Source organism: Chamaea fasciata, unplaced genomic scaffold, assembly GCF_029207755.1.
Source record: "Chamaea fasciata isolate MVZ Bird 193981 ecotype frontalis unplaced genomic scaffold, bChaFas1.0.hap1 SCAF_18, whole genome shotgun sequence".
Taxonomy (NCBI): Eukaryota; Metazoa; Chordata; class Aves; order Passeriformes; family Sylviidae; genus Chamaea; species Chamaea fasciata.
Window position 1 is genome coordinate 11,042,385 of NW_027094103.1, and position 19,337 is coordinate 11,061,721.

The 19,337-nt window shown below is 50.0% G+C and overlaps 2 protein-coding genes across 11 annotated transcripts in view; one reads left to right on the plus strand and one right to left on the minus strand.

The window, feature by feature from the left end:
• Window positions 1–6,034, plus strand: part of KDM2B (lysine demethylase 2B) — a 106,120-nt gene extending 100,086 nt beyond the window's left edge. For 4 of the 6 annotated variants that reach the window (XM_066199835.1, XM_066199836.1, XM_066199837.1 and 1 more), the window contains 6 exons: window positions 787–1,463; window positions 2,848–3,011; window positions 3,424–3,585; window positions 3,833–3,934; window positions 4,261–4,479; window positions 4,775–6,034. In XM_066199835.1, coding sequence (XP_066055932.1) covers window positions 787–1,463; window positions 2,848–3,011; window positions 3,424–3,585; window positions 3,833–3,934; window positions 4,261–4,479; window positions 4,775–4,956 — 1,506 coding nt within the window. In that variant the 3' untranslated portion in view covers window positions 4,957–6,034. The remainder of the gene's footprint in view (window positions 1–786; window positions 1,464–2,847; window positions 3,012–3,423; window positions 3,586–3,832; window positions 3,935–4,260; window positions 4,480–4,774) is intronic. The other 2 variants (XM_066199838.1, XM_066199840.1) reach the window with 1 other exon arrangement.
• A 212-nt stretch (window positions 6,035–6,246) lies between these two features.
• On the minus strand, window positions 6,247–19,160 carry RNF34 (ring finger protein 34). 5 transcript variants are annotated; one of them, XM_066199845.1, is made up of 6 exons: window positions 19,028–19,160; window positions 18,251–18,327; window positions 11,609–11,827; window positions 9,892–10,284; window positions 9,071–9,272; window positions 6,247–8,069 (listed from the first exon to the last, which is right to left on the minus strand). In XM_066199845.1, the coding sequence occupies exons 2-6, from the start codon at window positions 18,260–18,262 to the stop codon at window positions 7,882–7,884; spliced, it is 1,014 nt and encodes a 337-aa protein (XP_066055942.1). In that variant the 5' UTR covers window positions 18,263–18,327; window positions 19,028–19,160; the 3' UTR covers window positions 6,247–7,881. The 5 variants fall into 5 exon arrangements, with proteins under 5 accessions (XP_066055942.1, XP_066055938.1, XP_066055939.1 ...); XM_066199841.1 differs by lacking the exon at window positions 19,028–19,160 and adding an exon at window positions 9,517–9,570; XM_066199842.1 differs by lacking the exons at window positions 18,251–18,327; window positions 19,028–19,160 and adding exons at window positions 9,517–9,570; window positions 14,688–14,761.
• Between the last annotated feature and the right edge of the window lie 177 nt (window positions 19,161–19,337).

A 19,337-nucleotide genomic window follows, 5' to 3' on the forward strand; every position in this document is an offset into this window, starting at 1 on the left:
CAACAAGTGTGCTCACAGCAGTTCCCTCTCCTTGCCAGTCCAGATCTTATTTAATTTTAACAGCTGGTGACTTTTCTCTTGTTTGTGGTGATCAGATGAGGCTTGAAGCCTTCCCGGGCCTTGGTTTGTGTGTCTCACAGCCGAGTGGAGGAGTGCGAGCAGTGCAGAGCGGTTTGTTGGGAGCAGGCACTGGGGCAGGAGGAAGGCGCACTCCTGGGGTGTCACATTCCCTGTTCTGCAGGCATTGGAGGGGATGGCCAGGGTTTGACTGGGTGTCAGGGAGCGTCTAAAGGAGGCTGTGGGTGTCCTGCAGCCGCGATGGCAGCTTTGGTTCCAGAGGTTTTGGGAATGACCCTTGAGGCACTTGGGCAGTGTTTGATGTGGGTGCCCAGTGGATGTGGCCCGAGCCTGGGTTCCTGTGGCCCGCTGGGGACAAGGCTGTCCATGGTGTGCTGCTGATCTCGTGTGTGTAATGATCCACTCGGAGATGGGGCAAGGCCGTGGAATGTGCCCAGTGAATCAGTTCATTTATCGCTCCGGGAGTGCAGTGAGCCAATAGCTGAACTCCTCATCCCTGCTGGCTCCTGGACTCGGTACCTTTGGCCGGTGGCTGCGCCCGGTGCTGGGATGGTGCTGGGGTGGTGCTGGGGTGGGAGGGGCTCGGTGCTGGCAGGGGGCCCGGCCCCGGGCAGGGCTCCTGTGCGGAGCATCCACATGGGAAGCGCTGCTGGAAGCGCTGCCGGGCTCGGCCTCGCTCCCACAGTCAGCCCTTGTCTGTTCTTGCAGCGGCGATCGTGGAAGGCCCCGGATGACCGAACTGCCATGATCAAACCCCTGCGGCGCCTCAAGCAGGAGCCCGAGGATGAGCTGCCAGAGGCGCCCCCCAGGTCCAAGGATAGCGACCAGTCTCGGTCCAGCTCGCCCACAGCAGGGCCCAGCACGGAGGGCGCCGAGCCCAGGGACAAGAAGAAGTTCAAGATGAGGAGGAAAAGGCGGCTTCCCAATAAAGAACTGAGCAAGGAGCTCAGCAAAGAGCTTAACCAGGAGATCCAAAAAACCGAGAACAGCCTTGCCAATGAGAACCACCAACCCATCAAATCTGAACCGGAGAGCGAGAACGAGGAACCCAAGCGTGCGTTGAACAACAGCGAGAGACTCCACAGGTTCAGCAAAGGGTTGAACGGGACTCCCCGGGAGCTGAGGCACCACCAGCTCATGCCCAGCCTGCGCAGCACCCCCCGGGGCATAGCCCGGCCCCCGCCCTCGCTGTCGCCCCCCAAGTGCATCCAGATGGAGCGGCACGTTATCCGGCCTCCTCCCATCAGCCCCCCTCCGGACTCGCTCCCCCTGGATGACGGGGCAGCCCACGTGATGCAGAGGGAAGTCTGGATGGCTGTCTTTAGCTACCTCAGTCATAGAGACTTGTGCATCTGTATGAGAGTTTGCAAGACCTGGAACAGATGGTAAGGAGGGCGGGACACGAGGTGTGGCGGGATGGGCACGGAAGGGCAGCGGGTGATGGAGGCACCGTGTCTCCTGGCAGAGGGGTGTGGGCTGTCGCCGGAGCTCTGGTGAGCCCAGGCAGAAGGGGTGACCAGCAGAAGTGGCAGGTCTCACGTTTCTTTCTCAGAAACAGCAGTTCCCAGCATTTCTGACGGAGCTGTGCGTGTCAGCCTCGGCGTCAGCCTGCCGGGCTCCGCAGCAGCCTGTGCTGGAGTCAGACACCGTGATGTTCCTGCTGCTGGAACAGCCAGGCTGCCTCAGTCCTGGTGTCACTCTGCCCCAGGACTTCCTGCCTGCCAGCCTTCGTGCAGTTCAGCTGTTAAATACCCACTGAGATAGTGAGGATCCCACCGTGTGCTCCTCACAAGGGCTGTGCTGATTGTCTCCCTGTGGAGGGTACGTGGAGAGCCCGCCTGTTCCCTGTGCCAGCAGAGCACGTTCTGGAGGAATCTTTTGTTGATGGTGTTTGCTCACAGCGTGTCCCTTGTGCTCGGGTACCGTGTGGCCCTGACACAGCTTTAGCGCAGATTTACAGGTTTCAGTGACCCCTCAGTGAAGCCGTGTGGCTCTGGTGACTCCTGTCCCGGGTTCCTGCTGTGCACAAGGACAGACAGACAGACAGAGTGAACAGGCTCCTTCCCAGCACAGGCTGCTAACAAAACACGCACAAAGGAGAGAGGCTGATAATTCAGTGTGAGGTGATGTGTGTGGAGCGTCTCCTCCGTGGGCTGCTTGGTGTCACTGAAACCTGCTAAATGCATTTGCTACTTAAATACAGTATTTGCTAATAAAAAACCATGAAGAAAATGCAGACTCCTGCACACTCATCAGGACTTGGTGTTGTTACCCTTAGAGAACCGTAAAGAGCAAAAAGACACATAATCCACATGGATAGGGATAACACAAACACGCAAGAGCAGAGGGAGGATCTGTTTTCCCAAATCCCCTGGTTTTAAGTAAGGAAGACACAGAGGAAATGGGGCTATTACTTAAATCAGACTTCACAGTCAAAATATAAGGAGTGGTGACTTGTCTTCAGGCTATGAAATGGATTTTAGTAAGTGCTGGGATGACTTAAAATGGAATCCAAAGTTGTTGACACTTGTAATTCTGTGGAAATAATTCCATGCTTTTATGGCAGGATATATTTGATGGAGAAACTTGAAACTTACGTAACATTGTGTGGGGTTGTGTTTATCTTTGCAATACTCGGCCTTATTTTTGCAATTTTCAGTTCAATGCTGTAGTTTTTCCTGCTGTTCAATGACACCTTTTAAAGCCTTACCAAAATCCACATAAGTGCTGAATTAAGTGCTGTTGGCTTTTTTTTTTCTTTTTGGGTAGGTGCTGTGACAAAAGATTATGGACCAAAATAGATTTAAACCATTGTAAATCCATCACTCCACTTATGCTTAGTGGCATTATTAGGAGACAGCCTGTAACCCTTGACCTTAGCTGGACAAATATATCTAAAAAGCAGCTGAGTTGGCTTATCAACAGACTGCCAGGTAAGTGATGTGTTTTCATCACCAAATCACACACCAGTCTGTACAACAAACCAGTCTGTATCTAAACTGCAGCCTCTGGGGAAAGTCTCCAGGGACTGACTGGGGTGGTCTGGAAGAGGAGTAGACTCAAGTAGGAGGGCTGGAGATGTGTAAAAATGAAGCCAAAAATAATTTTTGTTACTGCTTGACATGTTCAGTTAAAATAATTTGAAGCAGGTCTTGGCCAGCAAGTAATGAAATGTAAATGAAATTCCTCAGCTGTGGAAAGGGCTGAGGGGACTGGGGGAAGGAGTGAAGTTCCAAGTGTTGGGACGGATGGAGAGCTGGGCAGGAGCAGCCTGGGGGTGCCAGTGGAGGTCACTGGGCTGTGTCTGGGGAGGTCACAGTGCTCCAACCTGTTCTGTATCTGCAGGTCTGCGGGACCTGCTGTTATCAGGGTGCTCATGGATAGCAGTGTCGGCACTTTGTAGCTCCAGTTGTCCCTTGCTGCGAACTCTGGACGTGCAGTGGGCGGAAGGGCTGAAAGACGCACAAATGAGAGACCTCCTGTCCCCGCCCACGGACAACCGGCCAGGTAAGGGCGGGAGCCCCGCCCCACCCCCGGGGCCTCTTCTGTGCTTGGTCCCCCTTGGAGCAAACAGGCAGGAGCCCCCACAGCCAAACCCGGCGGGGCTGGGGCCGTGCTGCCCCTCGGGGAGTTCGAGGTAGTGACTTTCCACACTCCTGGCTGCAGCCGTGGGGTGAGACAGGGATGTTCTCTGGCTGCTGAACCGTCATCTGAGCCACTGTGCTGGTTTTCTGTCTGACTTTCTTCTCTTCAGGCTGCAACGGGTGTACTTTAGAGAGTATGGAAACACTTTCTTCCAGTTCAGGGAAGGAGCAGTTCTGTGGGTCATGCCACATTCGCCCGGATTTCAGCTCAGGTGAAATTTTGAGCAAATCGGATCTGCTTTCTGGCATGCACTGCACAGCCTACTGCTTATTCCCGACTTGTAATTCCGCTGGGCCCCTGCAGTTACTTTCATCCCTTTTGTTTTGAAATCAGGAGGTGGCTTTGTCCACATGCCTGTTCCAAAAATAGACAAGTGTTCCTGCTGATGTTCCCTCCAAAGCTCCAGACAGGCGAAAGCGTCTGAAGTTGACCCAGGGCAGCAGTGTTGTGTGTCACGGTGCATTTCATAGAGGCCTGCAGATGTTGGCAGGGTGGGCTGTTGGCTGGTGGGAGTGACCTGCTGCCTCTGCTCTGCAGGTCAGATCGACAACCGGAGCAAGCTACGGAACATCGTGGAGCTGCGCCTGGCCGGGCTGGACATCACGGATGCTTCGCTGCGGCTCATCATCAGGCACATGCCCCTGCTCTCCAAACTCAATCTCAGTTACTGTAACCACGTGACAGATCAGTCTATTAACCTGCTGACCGCCGTCGGAACCACCACGCGGGATTCGTTAACGGAAATTAATTTATCGGGTAAGGGATGTGGGGACCTGCCAGGGCTCCGAGCTGAGGGGGGGGTTGACTCAGCCCCTGCTCCTGGTGCAAGTCCCTGGCAGCAGCTGGTGCTGCTGGTGGAAATGGCCCCGCAGCTGCCAGGAGCTGTTGTATCCACGCTCATCCTCCCGGGGGATTTTCCAGCGCACATCTGGGCTGCCTGGCTTGATCCCATGGGTTACACAACAGCCGGGGATGGGGGATGGAGCTGGTGGGGATTCCTCGTGCTGGAGAAAAACAGTCAGTGTTGATTCCTCCCCTCTGCTCTCCCCAGACTGCAATAAGGTCACTGACCAGTGCCTGTCTTACTTCAAACGTTGTGGGAACATCTGCCAGATCGACCTGAGGTACTGCAAGCAAGTGACGAAGGAGGGCTGTGAGCAGTTCATAGCGGAGATGTCCGTAAGTGTCCAGTTCGGGCAGGTGGAAGAAAAACTTCTGCAAAAACTGAGTTAGTTAAAGGACTTGTGTAAATACTGGGGCGAGGGGGGGAAGGGACTAAGAACACGTAGGGATTTTATTTTCAATTGGGAACTTGGAATATCAGAAAATGCCGCGATTGGATTTTACAACTCTTGTTGAGGAGAGAACAACGTGAAACTACCCATGTTAAGAATTTCAACTTGTGCCACTAATTCAGTCCACCTGGGATGTCCTGCACTGGCTCTTATGCAAATTCATAAGGCGACTGTTACCGATGATAATTGTTCACACCCTGGAAGAGGACTGAGCTCCAAGAAATACTGTTATTTAAAGTACCACAGCATGTGCTTGGTAGTGTAAATTTGATTTCTGCTTTTCATTTCTTAAAACAAGAAAAAAAAAAAAGTTGGTGTCATTTAAGTGGACCACGCACTGCATTTCTGCCTTCTTAACACGTTTTGTTTTGTTACATCTTACATTATGCAGAACTATTTTTGTACAAAAATTGTTTAAAAATTATTTATGCAATGTTTGAATGCATTACCAGTGTTTCGGTTTTGATTGCCAATTTTTATCTTTACTTATGGTAGGCGAGAACTTAACCTATACTTCGTAGGCAGTATCTATCTACAAACGTGCCCAGGTCAGGAAAAGTAGGTTCATACTTTCAACTTAAAGCATGTTTTAATGGAAGTTTATATCCTGCTTTGTATACTTCAGAAGTGACATAAGCATGTTGTGGAAATAAGGTGTAAATTATAGTTGAAGTAAAACACTTTTATCTGTATAGAAATCACCTTTTTCTCAAAATTTTAAAAAAATTCCAATTTCAGCTTTTGCACATAGGAGGGTTTCACTCTGTAGCATGAGCTCTTGTACTCAATATAAAATTAATTTATACAGTGAGTCCAGCAGTAGAATAAATGGTCAAACGTAGTCTCTCTTTCTTTGAAGTGTGAGTTGAGTTCTCATTTAAGGTTTATAACATGGTTATTTCCTGATTGTAAAATTCTGCATTCATAAGTGCCATTGTTGTATGGTGTTGTTTTCGTAGACCTTCCTGATGCAGTTTTACCTTTGTTGAATTTGTATAAACAATTGTACAAAAACAGGCGCTGGCTCTGCTCGTTTCTGTCGGGGCAGGGGGGGAGTGGCTGCAGGGAGCTCCAGCCGAGGGCTCTGAGCATTTTCCAGGCCATTGTTACATCCACGTCTCCGTCCCTCCAGCAGGGCTCTGCCCAGGTCAGGCTCCAGCAGCACTGACAGATTGAGAACATTAAAGCCCCAGCACTGCCAGGGCTGGGTAAGAAAAGACACAGAGGCTGAGAGAGCCCATCACCCATCTTTATTAAGCTCGAGTGGCTAATGAGCAGCATGGAAATAACACCGAGGGCATGTCTGTCTTCATTAGCCTCCCCTCTGGACAGACTCCAGGAATTAAGTACCATTAAAAAGTTACTTCTAAAAAATAAAGCCATTGAGAGGTTTGCTCCCTTCTGAAAAAAACCCAGTAGAGCTCGGAGCTGTGTTTTGTGTGAGGAGCTGCTTTCTCTCTTCCAGGCCACTTTAACAGGTCACAAAAACAAGAACAGGTGCCAGTGCAGCACAGGTCCAGTTCTCAGGTCCTACACCCTCAGCCAAGCACAGCCTTGGCTCTGGAACTTTGCTGCCACATGGCAAATCAAAGGAGAAACTGTACCTTTTGTAATCAACTCTGCTTAAAGAATAACTGGATCCACATGGTCCTTCCTCACCTGTTTTTTATGGCGAACTTCACCAATCCCAGTCGTGGCCATGCTTGGTCACAGGGACCCTGTTCTCGCCCCCAGCACGAGCTCCTCTTGCTGCTCCCCTCCCCAGGTCATTGCTCACAGACATCCTACAGGGACCCCTACAATTCCTGCTCCAAGAGGACCTGGAGCCCAGCTCATGGCACAAAGCTCAGCCTGGCCCTGGGCCAAGGGCTGGCAGCAATGCACGGCCCTCAGCAGCCCCCTGGGAAGCTGCTTTGGGTGACTTGGCTTTGGGTGAAAGTCTGTGAACAGGAGATTTTAAACAAAATCTGTCCCTGCTCCTGCCTCCCCCTCCCCAGTTAAGGTTAGTAACGCTGTACATTCCACATGAGCAGCAAGGAGGGGCCCTGATCAGGATTCACAGTAACATCAGGCTGTCGGCACATGGAGTACAATCAGCACAGGTTAATAGTTACAACAGGCATGAGCGGATTAAGGACCACGCTAACATGGTTTACTAGAGTAACCCTTCTTAAAAAAATAGTTTATTCCTAACCTAAAAACCACTTCGGAACTGGTTTTTGGAGCCCACCAGGCAGAGCCCAGTGCGGCCCCTGAGCCCTGCAAAGTGATGGAGTGTTTTGTACAGTGACAGAGAACAGCCAAGACAGCACACGTGTCATGACAGACAGAGGGAGCAATCAGCATAAAGCAAGATTGCTTAAGGGCTTCTGTGTGGGAACAGTTCATGGCAGTGCTTCCTAAGCTGTGTCCGACACGGGCACGGCAGCCGGGCTGTCGGAACAGATACATTCTATCGTTAGGGAAAAGCTGAATAATCAACTGATATATTCATTGCTTCTAATGCACTAGAGAACACCACAGGCTAACAGGCTCAAGCAGAGGTGTTTCTGACCACTTGCCGAGTGCTGAATGCGTAAAGACAGGTGAGATTCTTCAGAAGAGAGCAAGAACTGCTGTAAACAGTTTGACTCCAACAATCTGTGGGGCTCATAAGGTCAGTGGGGCAGCACCTGGGCCTGCCCAGCCCTGCGCTGCAGGAGCTGCTTGAAAAACCTTTCACCAACCTCTACATCTTGCTGTTGAAAAGGCCAAGTTGAAGCAAAACGGCAAGGCTGCCGTGTGCCCCAGGGGCCCGGCACTCCTGCCCCCAGGAATCCTGCCCCCAGGAATCCTGCCCGGGGCACCGGGTGGCCGGGCTGGGTTAGGATTTGAAGACGTGCACGGCGCGCACGACGTACTGTCGGCAGATGGGGCACTCGCTCATCCTCTTGCCGCACTTGGTGCAGGTGACCATGTGGCCGCACTCCAGCAGCACGCAGTCGATCACCGCGTCCATGCAGATCCGGCACAGGTTGTCGTCGTCCTCGTTCAGCTGCATCCTCTCCCCCTCTGCAAACCAACACACAGGGAGTTCAGCCTAGCCCTGCTCCATCCCCTCACGTGAGCTTTTGTAACCCCTAGCTATGAATTAATCTGTATTCCTCAAGAAATAAGAACTAGAAAGCCCCTCAAGTGAACAGCCGGTGTTCAGGTTCATTCTTTAAACTCGGGAAACTATTTTCAATTCAGAATGTAATGACTGCAAAATAACGTGCTGGATTAAAATGCAGAGCATGTTGGTTTTCCATCTCAGAGCTCACTTTGGCAGAACACTTTCCTCAGAAGATTAAACACAATAATAATAAAGCAACTAAGAAGTGGAAGGCTGAAGTAGGCCATAAAGGTGGCAGAAGTGAACGAAACCCAGCAAGTTTCATTGCAAATAGTCACCATCCCCAACACTAACTGAATATAAAAAATAAAAAAAAAATAAACCTTAAGTTTTTTCCCCAAGTCTTACGTAAGCAGGAATTGGTCTGAGGACAAATTACACAAGTGAAAGACTCCAAGTGCTGCATGGAGCAGAGGGCAGAACAGCAGCCACAGAAACACCTTGTGAAAATGTGGACTGAGACCAAAGCAACTTGGACTTCTGTCACTGTAGACTGTAGTTCTGCAGTAACAGCCCTGAAGTGCCCTGATCTGCACAGCTACAAGAGCAGCTCTGGCTAATGCCCTGTGAAACCCAGCAACGCTCATGGAGGTGCCAAGTTTCAGTTCTCTAAGGAACCACTTCTTGGTTGTGCAATTTCACCTTCACTGTGAAAGCCGAACTCTTCAAGCTTTGGAAGAAAATTTAAAAAAACCAGCACAATCCTGGAAAGCTTTAATCCCTACAGCCACCTTCAGCTACCCTAGGGGCACCCTGCACTGTTAAAACACATTTTCCAGGTGTTCCAGTAGAGCAGACCAAGTTCAGATACCGAGTTCTTCCACTGGCAGAACCAAACCAGAAAGTGGAAACCAGAAACTCAGGATCTTAAGAAAGCAGAAACAAAGTATAAACCTACGTGTCTTGTGGTTCTCCTGGTTCTCTTTGTACAGTCTGCTCACTTTTTCCACCAGTTCCCATTTTTCACAGCATCCTGAGTAGTTGACAAAATTGCAGGCGAGGATTTCCTTCAGCTGCCGAACACTCAACCCCTCAATGTCTTCCAGACTGGAAATGTCAGACAGGGACGCCCTGGCTCTCTTCCTGGCCAGCCCTGGGGTCTGAAACACATCAGTTGTGTGGTTGGAACTGCCCTGCTTAGTTGAGAGCACCACAGCTGGAGCACATGAAGCTGCAGCAGCTTGGCTAAAGTTTAATTCTTTCTGAAGCCAGTGTGTGCAGACATTCATTGCTAGGCACAGCAAACTCTGGAAGAACCAGAGCGTGAGGCCAAATGTTGGCAGAGATGTAAAACACTTTATGGTGTCACATGCCAAAAATCTATTTGGATAGCTCACATCTCACCTGCTCTTCTGCACTTTCTTCTTCATCATTGTTTACAGATGCTTCTGTTTGTCCCTGTGTACAAAATGAAACTCATCAGGATAAAAACCCGTGTTATTCCCTTATAAAACACTTTCCTTCCTACCAAGGTGATCACAGGTGACAATGAAATGACATTTTGAAGTTCCAATTGCTACTAATCATTCCAGGCTGAAGTCACTTCTGACATGAACTAGGAATCTTTGCTAATTATCTCCAGCTTTCAGGTGCAGGGTACAAAAGGTCTTTTTCCTGCCCCTCCGAACTGTATCAAATGGCGTTTTGTTTTAAATTGATACATAACTATTAAAAAAGAATAAAGCAATGCAATTGCATAAAACACGTGAATCACCGTACCCGTGAAGGTGTTCCACTTCCTGTGCTTCCCCTTCTGTTGGCCAGTTCTCCTGGGTTGGACATGGATGCAGAGGTGGAAAAGGGGTGGGTAAAAAAGCCCCCTGAGGTCTGTGAGCGTGAGGAGCGGAGGCTGCCAGCGTCCCTGTCCCCCTGGGAGCCCAGGCCGTGGTGGCACAGCACCAGGTCCACCAGGTCCTCCTTCTCCCTGCAGGTGTCCGTGGGGATGTTCCTGAGGGTCAGGTACTGCCGCAGGTCCTTCACTTTCAGTCTCATGAGCTGAGGGCGCTGGAAGGCCGTTTCTTGCAGCAGGTGACAAGTGGAACATCTTCTGAGGTTCTCTTGTAAGACTGAACAAACTGAGCAAAAATCCTTCTTGCAGTCACAACACACGTGCTGAGGGGAAAGGAGGGAGCAATTTAGCTGTGGATGGGTCACAAGGAACAGATCCAGGTCCTGCTCTCCTTCTGGCTGCAGAATTGACTATTAGCTCTTCCACTGTCAGTTGTGACAGACATAATTTTTAGGATTTAAATACAGAAAACTGCCCTGCCAGTTTTGCAAGTGTTCCAAGAGAGTCCCTCGTTCTTTTGGCACTACTGAAGCTGATTTGAGGTTTCAGTGAAAAAATATTATGAAGAAACAAATGAATAAAGTACTCAAATTGTCGTTTAGACAACATAAACTAAAAACCAACTTTATGGTCTATTAAAATGCTTCTGAATATACTGCCACTGCACCTTTCATGTGTGTAAAACAGCATATCCCCAAACTTTAGAGAACCTACTGCTTCCTCAATTGATTCTAAGAACTCAAAGCAGGCCCCGCATGTGATGAATCACATGGGAGGGAAATACTCCCCAAAGCCCAGATGTCACTTCTGATGAGGAGAGTTTTGTTCAAAGGCCTCACAATACACAAAAGCTGGAATGGACAGGACTGTCAGCATTCCAGCTGCTGTGAACAAACCCAAACTCCTCAAGGTTTCCAGGATTATAGAAAATAAAGATTGGCTTCAGAAATGTCCCTATACAACACTTCATTCAACAAACTCTTGCCATGTGAACAGGACATGTTGGAAGGGGAAAACAACACACCAACTGAGAGAAGAGGCTTCATGATGATCTGGAAGAGCTGCAGAGGATTAGGTCACTGAGGGGACAAAATAACAATCCTGGAAAGTTGTGATACACAGAAATAATAAAATATGCATAATCTCAGCTTTATCTATCTGCATTAACCCACCAACCTGCCTCCCAAAGAAGGAAGAGGCTGTTGGAGCACACCAGCACTGAGAACTAAAGCTAGTCAGGGAACAACCAGAACTGCATGAGAATTTCCAGAAAGAAGCTCTAATACTAGGGTGAGTTTTTAACTTTTCCGTCACCCAGTCTGTTCACTGCAGTACTCAACCACTGCTTGGTGCCCTGTTCAAAACCAGATTTGCTTTACTGTTTAACATTCTGAAGCTAACACAAGTATCTTACAACTCAGAGTCCATTATGGTTCAGGCCAGCCCAGATCCCAACGTGTCACTGACTAATGAACCTCAGACTAACTTCTAATCCTGGTTGACTGTAACTTCCTGTGACCTCAGAGTGACTTCCTCCCTCCCTGCCTCTATCTACCTCAGGTTTCTGAGAAACACACCCTCACCTCCCAGCAAGCCACGGATGAGTTCAGAGGGCTAAAAATCCAGCGCAATAGGAAACACACTCACCTTTTTCCTGAACACTGAGAAGGAAAGTCCACAGGCTTTGCAGACGATGTTGGTGCTGGCCGCAGCAGGGGCTGGGTACGCTGAGAAGCCCGAGCTGGGTGTAAACCTGAAGGGGCCAGCACCTGCCCCAAAGGCAGCCTGCTGGCCACGCACCGCCCCCGTTCCCATCACTTCATTCAGCAGCCCGCAGCAGGAAGCCCACATGGACGTAGCTCCCGCCTGGAACGGCACAGAGCAAAGGCACAGATCAGGGTCTGCCAGCCCACAGCAGATGGGACTCGCTGCTGAGGGGCTCCTTCCCTCCATCTGTCACATCCCAGGAGCTCCAGGATCCCAGCACAGCTCAGGGCTGTGACAGAGCAGCTCCACTCCCAGCTGGAATCCACAGGGAGCTCACATTCACAGCTCCACTTCTAGAGAATTCCCCACAAAAAGAGTCAGGAATTTGAGGAGTGACTGACAGCCCGTTGTAAGTGAGGGGCAAAGCCCACACCGGTGACAGGCAGGAACAGCAACTTCTCATGATTAATGCACAACTGTCCCTGCAGGATCTGCTCCACAACTCATCCAGCTCTTGCATGACTCACAGCAAAACTCTCTCTAAAATAACATTCCTGGTTTTCAAACTTGAAAACCAATCTTCCTCAGAAGATAATTACAGTCTGGTTTCACTGAGAAGGAAACGTTCTTCAAGACCTCCCTGGACCTCCTTGTTTTGTTGCCTTACAAAACTGTCTAACGAAAGTTAAAATAAACCTAAATAAACTTACTTTCTATTGCCTGTATTTCAGTTTTGAGTTCTGAACACATAAACAAAGTCCTCTTTTTATCCCTGGAAGCTTTTAGCACTGGATTCTCTATCAAAAGCTCATATTCTACTTCAAGGTGGAATTTGGGCTCCAAGTTGGGCAGGTCACAAGTTTAATCACTGTCAGGTGGCTCCCTGAGACCTGCTAGAAAAAACACGAGGGGCAAACAGAATCACATCAGCTTCTCCCTGAAAGGAAGCAGAGGGCCACAACTTCCTTTAACATAAATATTTTTTTCATATGTTTAACAGCTGTTCTCTCTTTCATTCCAGGGCAGCATCTTTTTTTTTTTTCCCCCCCAAAGCACCAAGACAGAAAATAATTGCTTTTGAGACTTTTAATTCTTGCTGTAAAACCCCAACCAACCAGAACACACTTCAGCTCTGTAACGTGGTGCTTTAATTCCCGTAGTAACCACACTAATTTCTAGCTGAAGTTGCACATTTGCCCTGAGCTGAACACAATCCTCTTACATTTGTGGGAACTTAATGCCAGAATAACTGGGGACAGGCCAGAACGTCTCCTTTCAAACCACAGAGCACAAAAGGTAAGAACAAGAGCTTCAGTTACAACATCAAATATACATTCTAATTAAATCCTCTCCTCTGTTAAATCCACTCATCGTTATGGGTGTTTCAACAGCGGAATTCACCCGGTGAAACAAGAACCCTCCGTGCCCTGGGCAGCCCAGGCACAGGAGATCTTCCTCAGCTTCCTCCAGGGGGATGAAGGGCAGCAGCCCTTCCCTGACCTCCAGGGAGCTCACACACAGCTCACTCCAGCCTCAAACTAAAGCTTGTTTTATTCTTCTCCATTATAAGCACTGTGGAAACGCATTAATATTAATTTTCCCTGGACGAAACATAATTATCCCGGTTTATTAGGCAAGAGGAATTAACTTTCCAGAAATACATCCTGAAAACCAGTGACAGTCCAGCAGAGCTCTGAGTTTTGAAACTTGGAACTTCTGAAAAATACTTCCTCTCATCTCAAGGGCAAGCTGTAACACAACCATTCCTCTCCCTCATCACCTAGTCTTCAAAACTGAGGAGCTAATTATGTATCTAAAATACTCCAAAGCAGTCATACATAAATAACAGAAAAATAAAATAACGAACCAAAAGGATCTGACAAAATTCAACTTCCTTTTTTACACAGCCGTGGCCTGTTCAAGGGGTCACAGCAGCAGCAGAACACACAATGACTAAAAGGACGTGAGACATTTGACACCACGAGCCTGGCCTGAGAATTTAACACCTGCTTCTTAGACTGATTTTATTCCAGAGCCTGTAACAACTGCTCAGACATCACTGTCAACACCAAACATATATATATTTTAGGAACTTTTTGTTACCCATTTCGGACACAGGGAAGTTGCTGGTATCGAACAAAATCTCTTTATCTTGCTGCCAACCACTCACTTAAGGTGAAAGGTAGGGCTACGTGGGCATTAATTTTCTCCTGAACCTACGTCACCTGTGGGCTCCTTCTATGCCCTCAGGTCATTAACCGATAATTGAATTACGGTGTCTAGACTCTCCATATTGCTCTGGAGAAGAAATGGCACCGTGCTGAAAAGCACCAACACAACACACAAATTAAACACGCCAAAACAAAAAATCCCTCCCTTGACAATGAGTCAAAACATTCCCAATTTCTGCACCAAAACTATCAGTCTTCACTTCCATGGACAAGCTGCCATCGCTATCTTCCCTCTCCATACCTTATGAGCATCTCATACGAGCAAAATCCTGCGTCCCAACTCCTCTGCTGTTGTTTTTTAGCTTTAAGGGCGTTTAGTTACCTGACGAGGATTTCACCTGCTGCTCCTGACACACCTGTGCAAGCTGGGTGTGCTACCAAAGCCGCACAACGACACGACAACGGCGGGAGGGATTTCTTTTCAATCATTTTAACTGAAACTTCCTCTTCACACCCACCGTGGGACCAAGCAGCGCTTTTCCGGGACGGCACAACAGCCGCGGGGGGAAGGAGCGGGGCTCCGGTCCCCCGGGAACCCCTCGGAGGCCCGGCCGGGCCCTGCCCGGTGCTGACTCAGCGCGGGGCCCTCACACCGGGCTCCCCTCAGAGCGCGGCGGGACGGCGGCCGCGGCCTGAGGCGAGCCGGGAGGGGCGGCCCGGCCCGGCCATCCCGCCGAGCTCCCGGCCCCGTCACCCTCCCCCGCTTCGCCCCCTCCTCCTTCTTTCCTTGCTGGCAGAGGGAGAAGCGCTTTCCCGGCCGGCCGAACCCCTCACGGATCCCCCCTCACCTTCATGGCCGCTCCCGCCGCTCCAGCGCCGCGCCGCCCCCGCCCCGCGCCAACCCCGCCGGGCCGCCGCTCGGAGGGCGGGCCCTGCCGCCGCGCCGCGCGCCCATTGGCTGCCGCGCCCCGACGGCGACGGGGCGCGGCCAATGGGAGCAGAGGACACGGCAGGGCCGAGGGGGCGCGGAAATGCCCGAGCGGGGCCGGGACACGCGGGGGGCGCCGGGGGTGGCACTGATGGGACACTGATGGGACACTGATGGTGTCACTAAAGGAGCACTGGTGGTGTCACTGTCGGGGCACTGATGGTGGCACTGATGGAGCACTGATGGTGGCACTGATGGGACACTGATGGTGCCACTGGTGCTGTCACTGATGGAGCACTGATGGTGTCACCGATGGGGCACAGATGGTGTCACCCACGCTGACAGTGGCACCGATGGTGGCTCCGAGGCGATGCTGCCCCTGCACTCGGCCCTGGCACACTCGCAGTGCTGCCGTGTGCAGCTCTGTGCTCGTCAGGACAGGAGGGTAGCAGAGCGCTGGAACTGCCCAGGGAAGTCATGGATTCTCCCTCTGTGGAGCCCATCCAGTGCTACCCCTGCCATGGGCACGGACACCTCCCACTGTCCCAGGCTGCTCCAAGCCCCATCCAACCTGGCCTTGGACACTGCCAGGGATCCAGGGGCAGCCACAGCTTCTCTGGGCACCCTGTGCCAGGGCCTGCCCACCTTCTGAGTAAAGAATTTCCCCCTAACACCCAACCCAAATCCACCCTCTCTCAGCTTTATTCTACCAAGCCCTTTAGCAGGAATCATTAAACCTGAGAAAAGATTTATTATTTTAAAATCCACTTCCAGCGAGCTCCTAGATGCCATTATTATTTTCTCTAGACTGTGAGTGGGATATATAGATATATATATATGTAAATTGTCATAGATTGCAAGAACTGAAAGCTTTTAACCAGATGATTAAAGAAAACCCATCAGCACAAACCTGACCAAGGCTTCAGGAAAGCTTTATGTAAGAGCACAGAGGGCCAAGAACCAGGCAGGCCTTCGCCAAAAAGATGAACAGACAAAAGCGGCTGAAAATAAACATGGAGCACAAATCAAATGTACTTCTACAAAGGGTTGGATGCAATCTGCTAATTTCTGCAGGAAGGATCTATTTTTGGAGCAAATGAGATACAAGAATTGGGTAAAAAAGAAAAAAAAAAGGTGTGTAATTGCCACATGAATGGCACAGTCCTGGCAGCTTCAGGAGTAAGAGCAGATCCTGCACACAGCCCAACTCCTGGATTTGCATTGGCACCACATTTTAATTCAAAATCAGGTCACCTTTTTTCAGAAATGCTTATGCTCCTTGACAAGCTTTAGATACGCTCTGTACTTGTACACATGACTTAATAAAAAACGTCATTTTCCCCCCAATAATAGCTTGCCATTTTAGTCAAAGCCACAGAAAAAATAGAAAAGCCTTGTGAATACAACGTTGGAGCTGGCAGTGGCACATTCCTCACATTTCTCATGCAAGGGATTGTTCTAAGACACCTTAAAAATGTCAACACAGTTTGATTTTTAAGAAGTTCTATGTCACCTAAACTCTGTCAATTCAGAGTCACCCTTGAAGTAGCAAGTTGTACACATCTTTTTGTTAATAATATTACATTAAAACATGAGAACTCCCCATGCAGACGCTGTAAAGGGGTAAAAGCTGTCCCAAACCAAGCAAACCCCAACATTTTCCCTTTTTCTCTGTTAAAGATTTGCTAACAAGAAATCCTCCCAAACACAGATGTTTTAGGGAGTAACGTGGGCCTGTGACAGAGCCGAGATCTGGTGACAGTGCTGGCAGCTGCACTTGCCACTCCTGCCTTAATTTGGGCAGATCTGGATGAATCATGTCCTTAACATGTGATTTGAGATGACTTCTGCTGCATTAGCGTGCCCAGACTGTAACCACGCTGAGGGTTTTGAAGGAGGATCTTTAACTGTGCCAGCTACTCCGTGGGTGAAAAGGAGCATTTCAAGAGGTTCTATTAATAAAAGACTTGCCCTTGCTGAGCCTCCTGGACTGTGCCAAAGCAGCATTAAAAGATTTAAATCTATTACTGAGAGATGTCCCATTTCCTTCTGCCACCAAATAACAAGTGACAACGACTCGCTGCAGCTCCATAATCCCCCAAGGTTTTACACAGCACCGCAGACAGAAGGGAGGGAAGGGATTCCTTCCCAGGAATATTAATTTGGTTTTAATTTAACAATTTGTAAGATTTAATAGTAAAGTTTAAAAAGACAAATTTCTCTGGGGATTTCAGGTTGGGTATTAATGGCTATGGGGAGAGTCAGGGGATCACAGGATCAGAATGGTTTGGGTTGGAAGGGATCCTAAAGACCATTAATTTCCAACCCCCTCAACCTTCCCCTATCCCAGATTACCCCAAGCCCCATCCAACATGGCCTTGGACACTGCCAGGGATCCAGGGGCAGCCACAGCTTCTCTGGGCACCCTGTGCCAGGGCCTCCCCACCCTCACAAGGAGGAATTTCTTCCCAAAATCCCATCTAACCCTGCCCTCTGCCAGTTGGAAGCCATCCCGTGTCCTGTTACTCCAGACCCCTGTGAACAGTCTCTATCTATCTTTCTTGTCAGCCTCTTCAAGCACTGGAAGGCCACAGTTAGGTGACCCCAAACCTTCTCTTTCCCAGGCTGAACATCCCCAATTCTCTCAGCCTTTCCCCACAGGTGAAGTGCTCCATCCCTCAGATCACCCTGCTGCTCCCTCCGCCCTCGCTGCTGGGCACAGCCTATTCTAGGTAAGATAAAAGGTGACTTTTTCAACCGTGTTACCTAATCTTGGACTTAACACAATCAAAGTCATCCCTCGCTGCTGGTTTTCAGACGTGAGAAGTTTAATATACTTTTAAAGTGTATTCTGAACGTTCTCTCTGCACCACGCACCGAAGGATTGTCAGCAGAGTTCACACTCTGGCTCCAGAGCGTTGCACAGAGACATCAGAAGCAGATGTTTGGCATTTCCTTTTCCCTCCCAGGCCTTGCAGAGGCCGGCTGCAGCCCGGCCTTTATCTCATCCCCCTCCCCTCCCTGCCCTGCCACGCCACCAGTTCCGTGTTTCCGCCCAGGCCATCGGGCTTTATTTTCAGGAAATGTCAGCGAATTGACCTTTTGTAACATAATAGCTGCTGTTACTTCCTGCCTTCTCGATTCACACACAGCCCAATGAGTTCTTTGAGGGCGAGGAAACGATCATTAATTACAGCAGCAGCAGCAGCAAGCGACAATGTTAAGTTTCTTAAATGTAAATGTATCCTTGAAAATTACTCCCCGCTTGATTTGCCTCCTCCTCCTCCTCTCACCACCCCCAGGCACGAATCAGGAGCAGCGCAATGGAAATCCCCGGGGACATGCAGATGTATAATAATATTGAGTTTTGTTTTGCTCTCACTTACAAAAATGAGAACTATTATAATAATTGGAGGATTTTCTTTGGGAATATGATGCCTTAATGAAGTACTTTAACGAGTTATTGAGAAAATAAAAACTTACATGTGGAAACATCTTTATGGCAGCACAATTAACTTGCAGGAAATCCAGAGGGGAGTGAATTCACTCTGTGGTGTTCTCTGTAACACGGAAACGCTCGTGTCAGAGCACAGAAAATGTAACAGATAGGTGGGTTCATCTCAATTTTACCGCTTAAAAGATGTAACTTTTTACCCCTTGGGGTGCTTGACTTGCAGAAACCTCCACTTTGCAGCCTGTGCAGAATCAACAACGTCTCCTTTTTAAACCAGGCTTTGTGTCTGTTTAGAGAACTCCCAAAATCACTATTCCCACCAAGCCCCTGCCCATGATCACCTGTACCTCACCCGGTCTGTTAATCACAGGATCATTAAAGTTGGAAAAGGCTTCCAAGATCATCAAGTCCAACCTGTGACCAATCACCAAACCCTATGGCAAAGTGCCATGTCTACTTGTTTCTTGGACGCTTAAGGCATGATGACTCCACCACCTCCCTGGTCAGTCCCTTCCAATGCTTCACCATCCTTTCAGTGAAGAAATAGGTCCTGATTTCCACCCTGAGCCTCCCCTGGCCCAACCTGAGGTCATTTCCCCTTGTCCCGTCCATGTTCCCTGGGAGCAGAGCCCGATCCCCCCGGCTGTCCCCTCCTGTGCAGAGCCACAAGGTCCCCCCTGAGCCTCCTTTTCTCCAGGCTGAGCCCCTTCCCCAGCTCCCTCAGCCCCTTCCCCAGCTCCCTTCCCTCCCCTGGACACGCTCCAGCCCCTCCAGGCCTTGCCCGACGTGAGGGGCGCAGGACTGACCCCGGGATTTGCGATGCCTCAGCAGCGCCAGCACAGAGGGAAAACGTCTGTTCCCTTATCTAGCAGATAACTGCTCAGGGCTGCAGCTGCCCAAGCGCAGCCCATGGCCAGGCTGTCCCCACCCGCGGCCCGTCCATCGCTGTCCGCAGCCGCGGCCCGGCAGCCGTGCGGGGGCAGTTCAGGGGAGCGGCCCCGCGGACCCTTCCGTCCCCGGAACGTCTCTCTGGCGCCCGGCACGCCGCGGCGGCCCCGCCGTGAGGGCGGCACATGCCCCTCCTCTGATTGGCCGCGGCGCGGCGCGCGCGGCGGC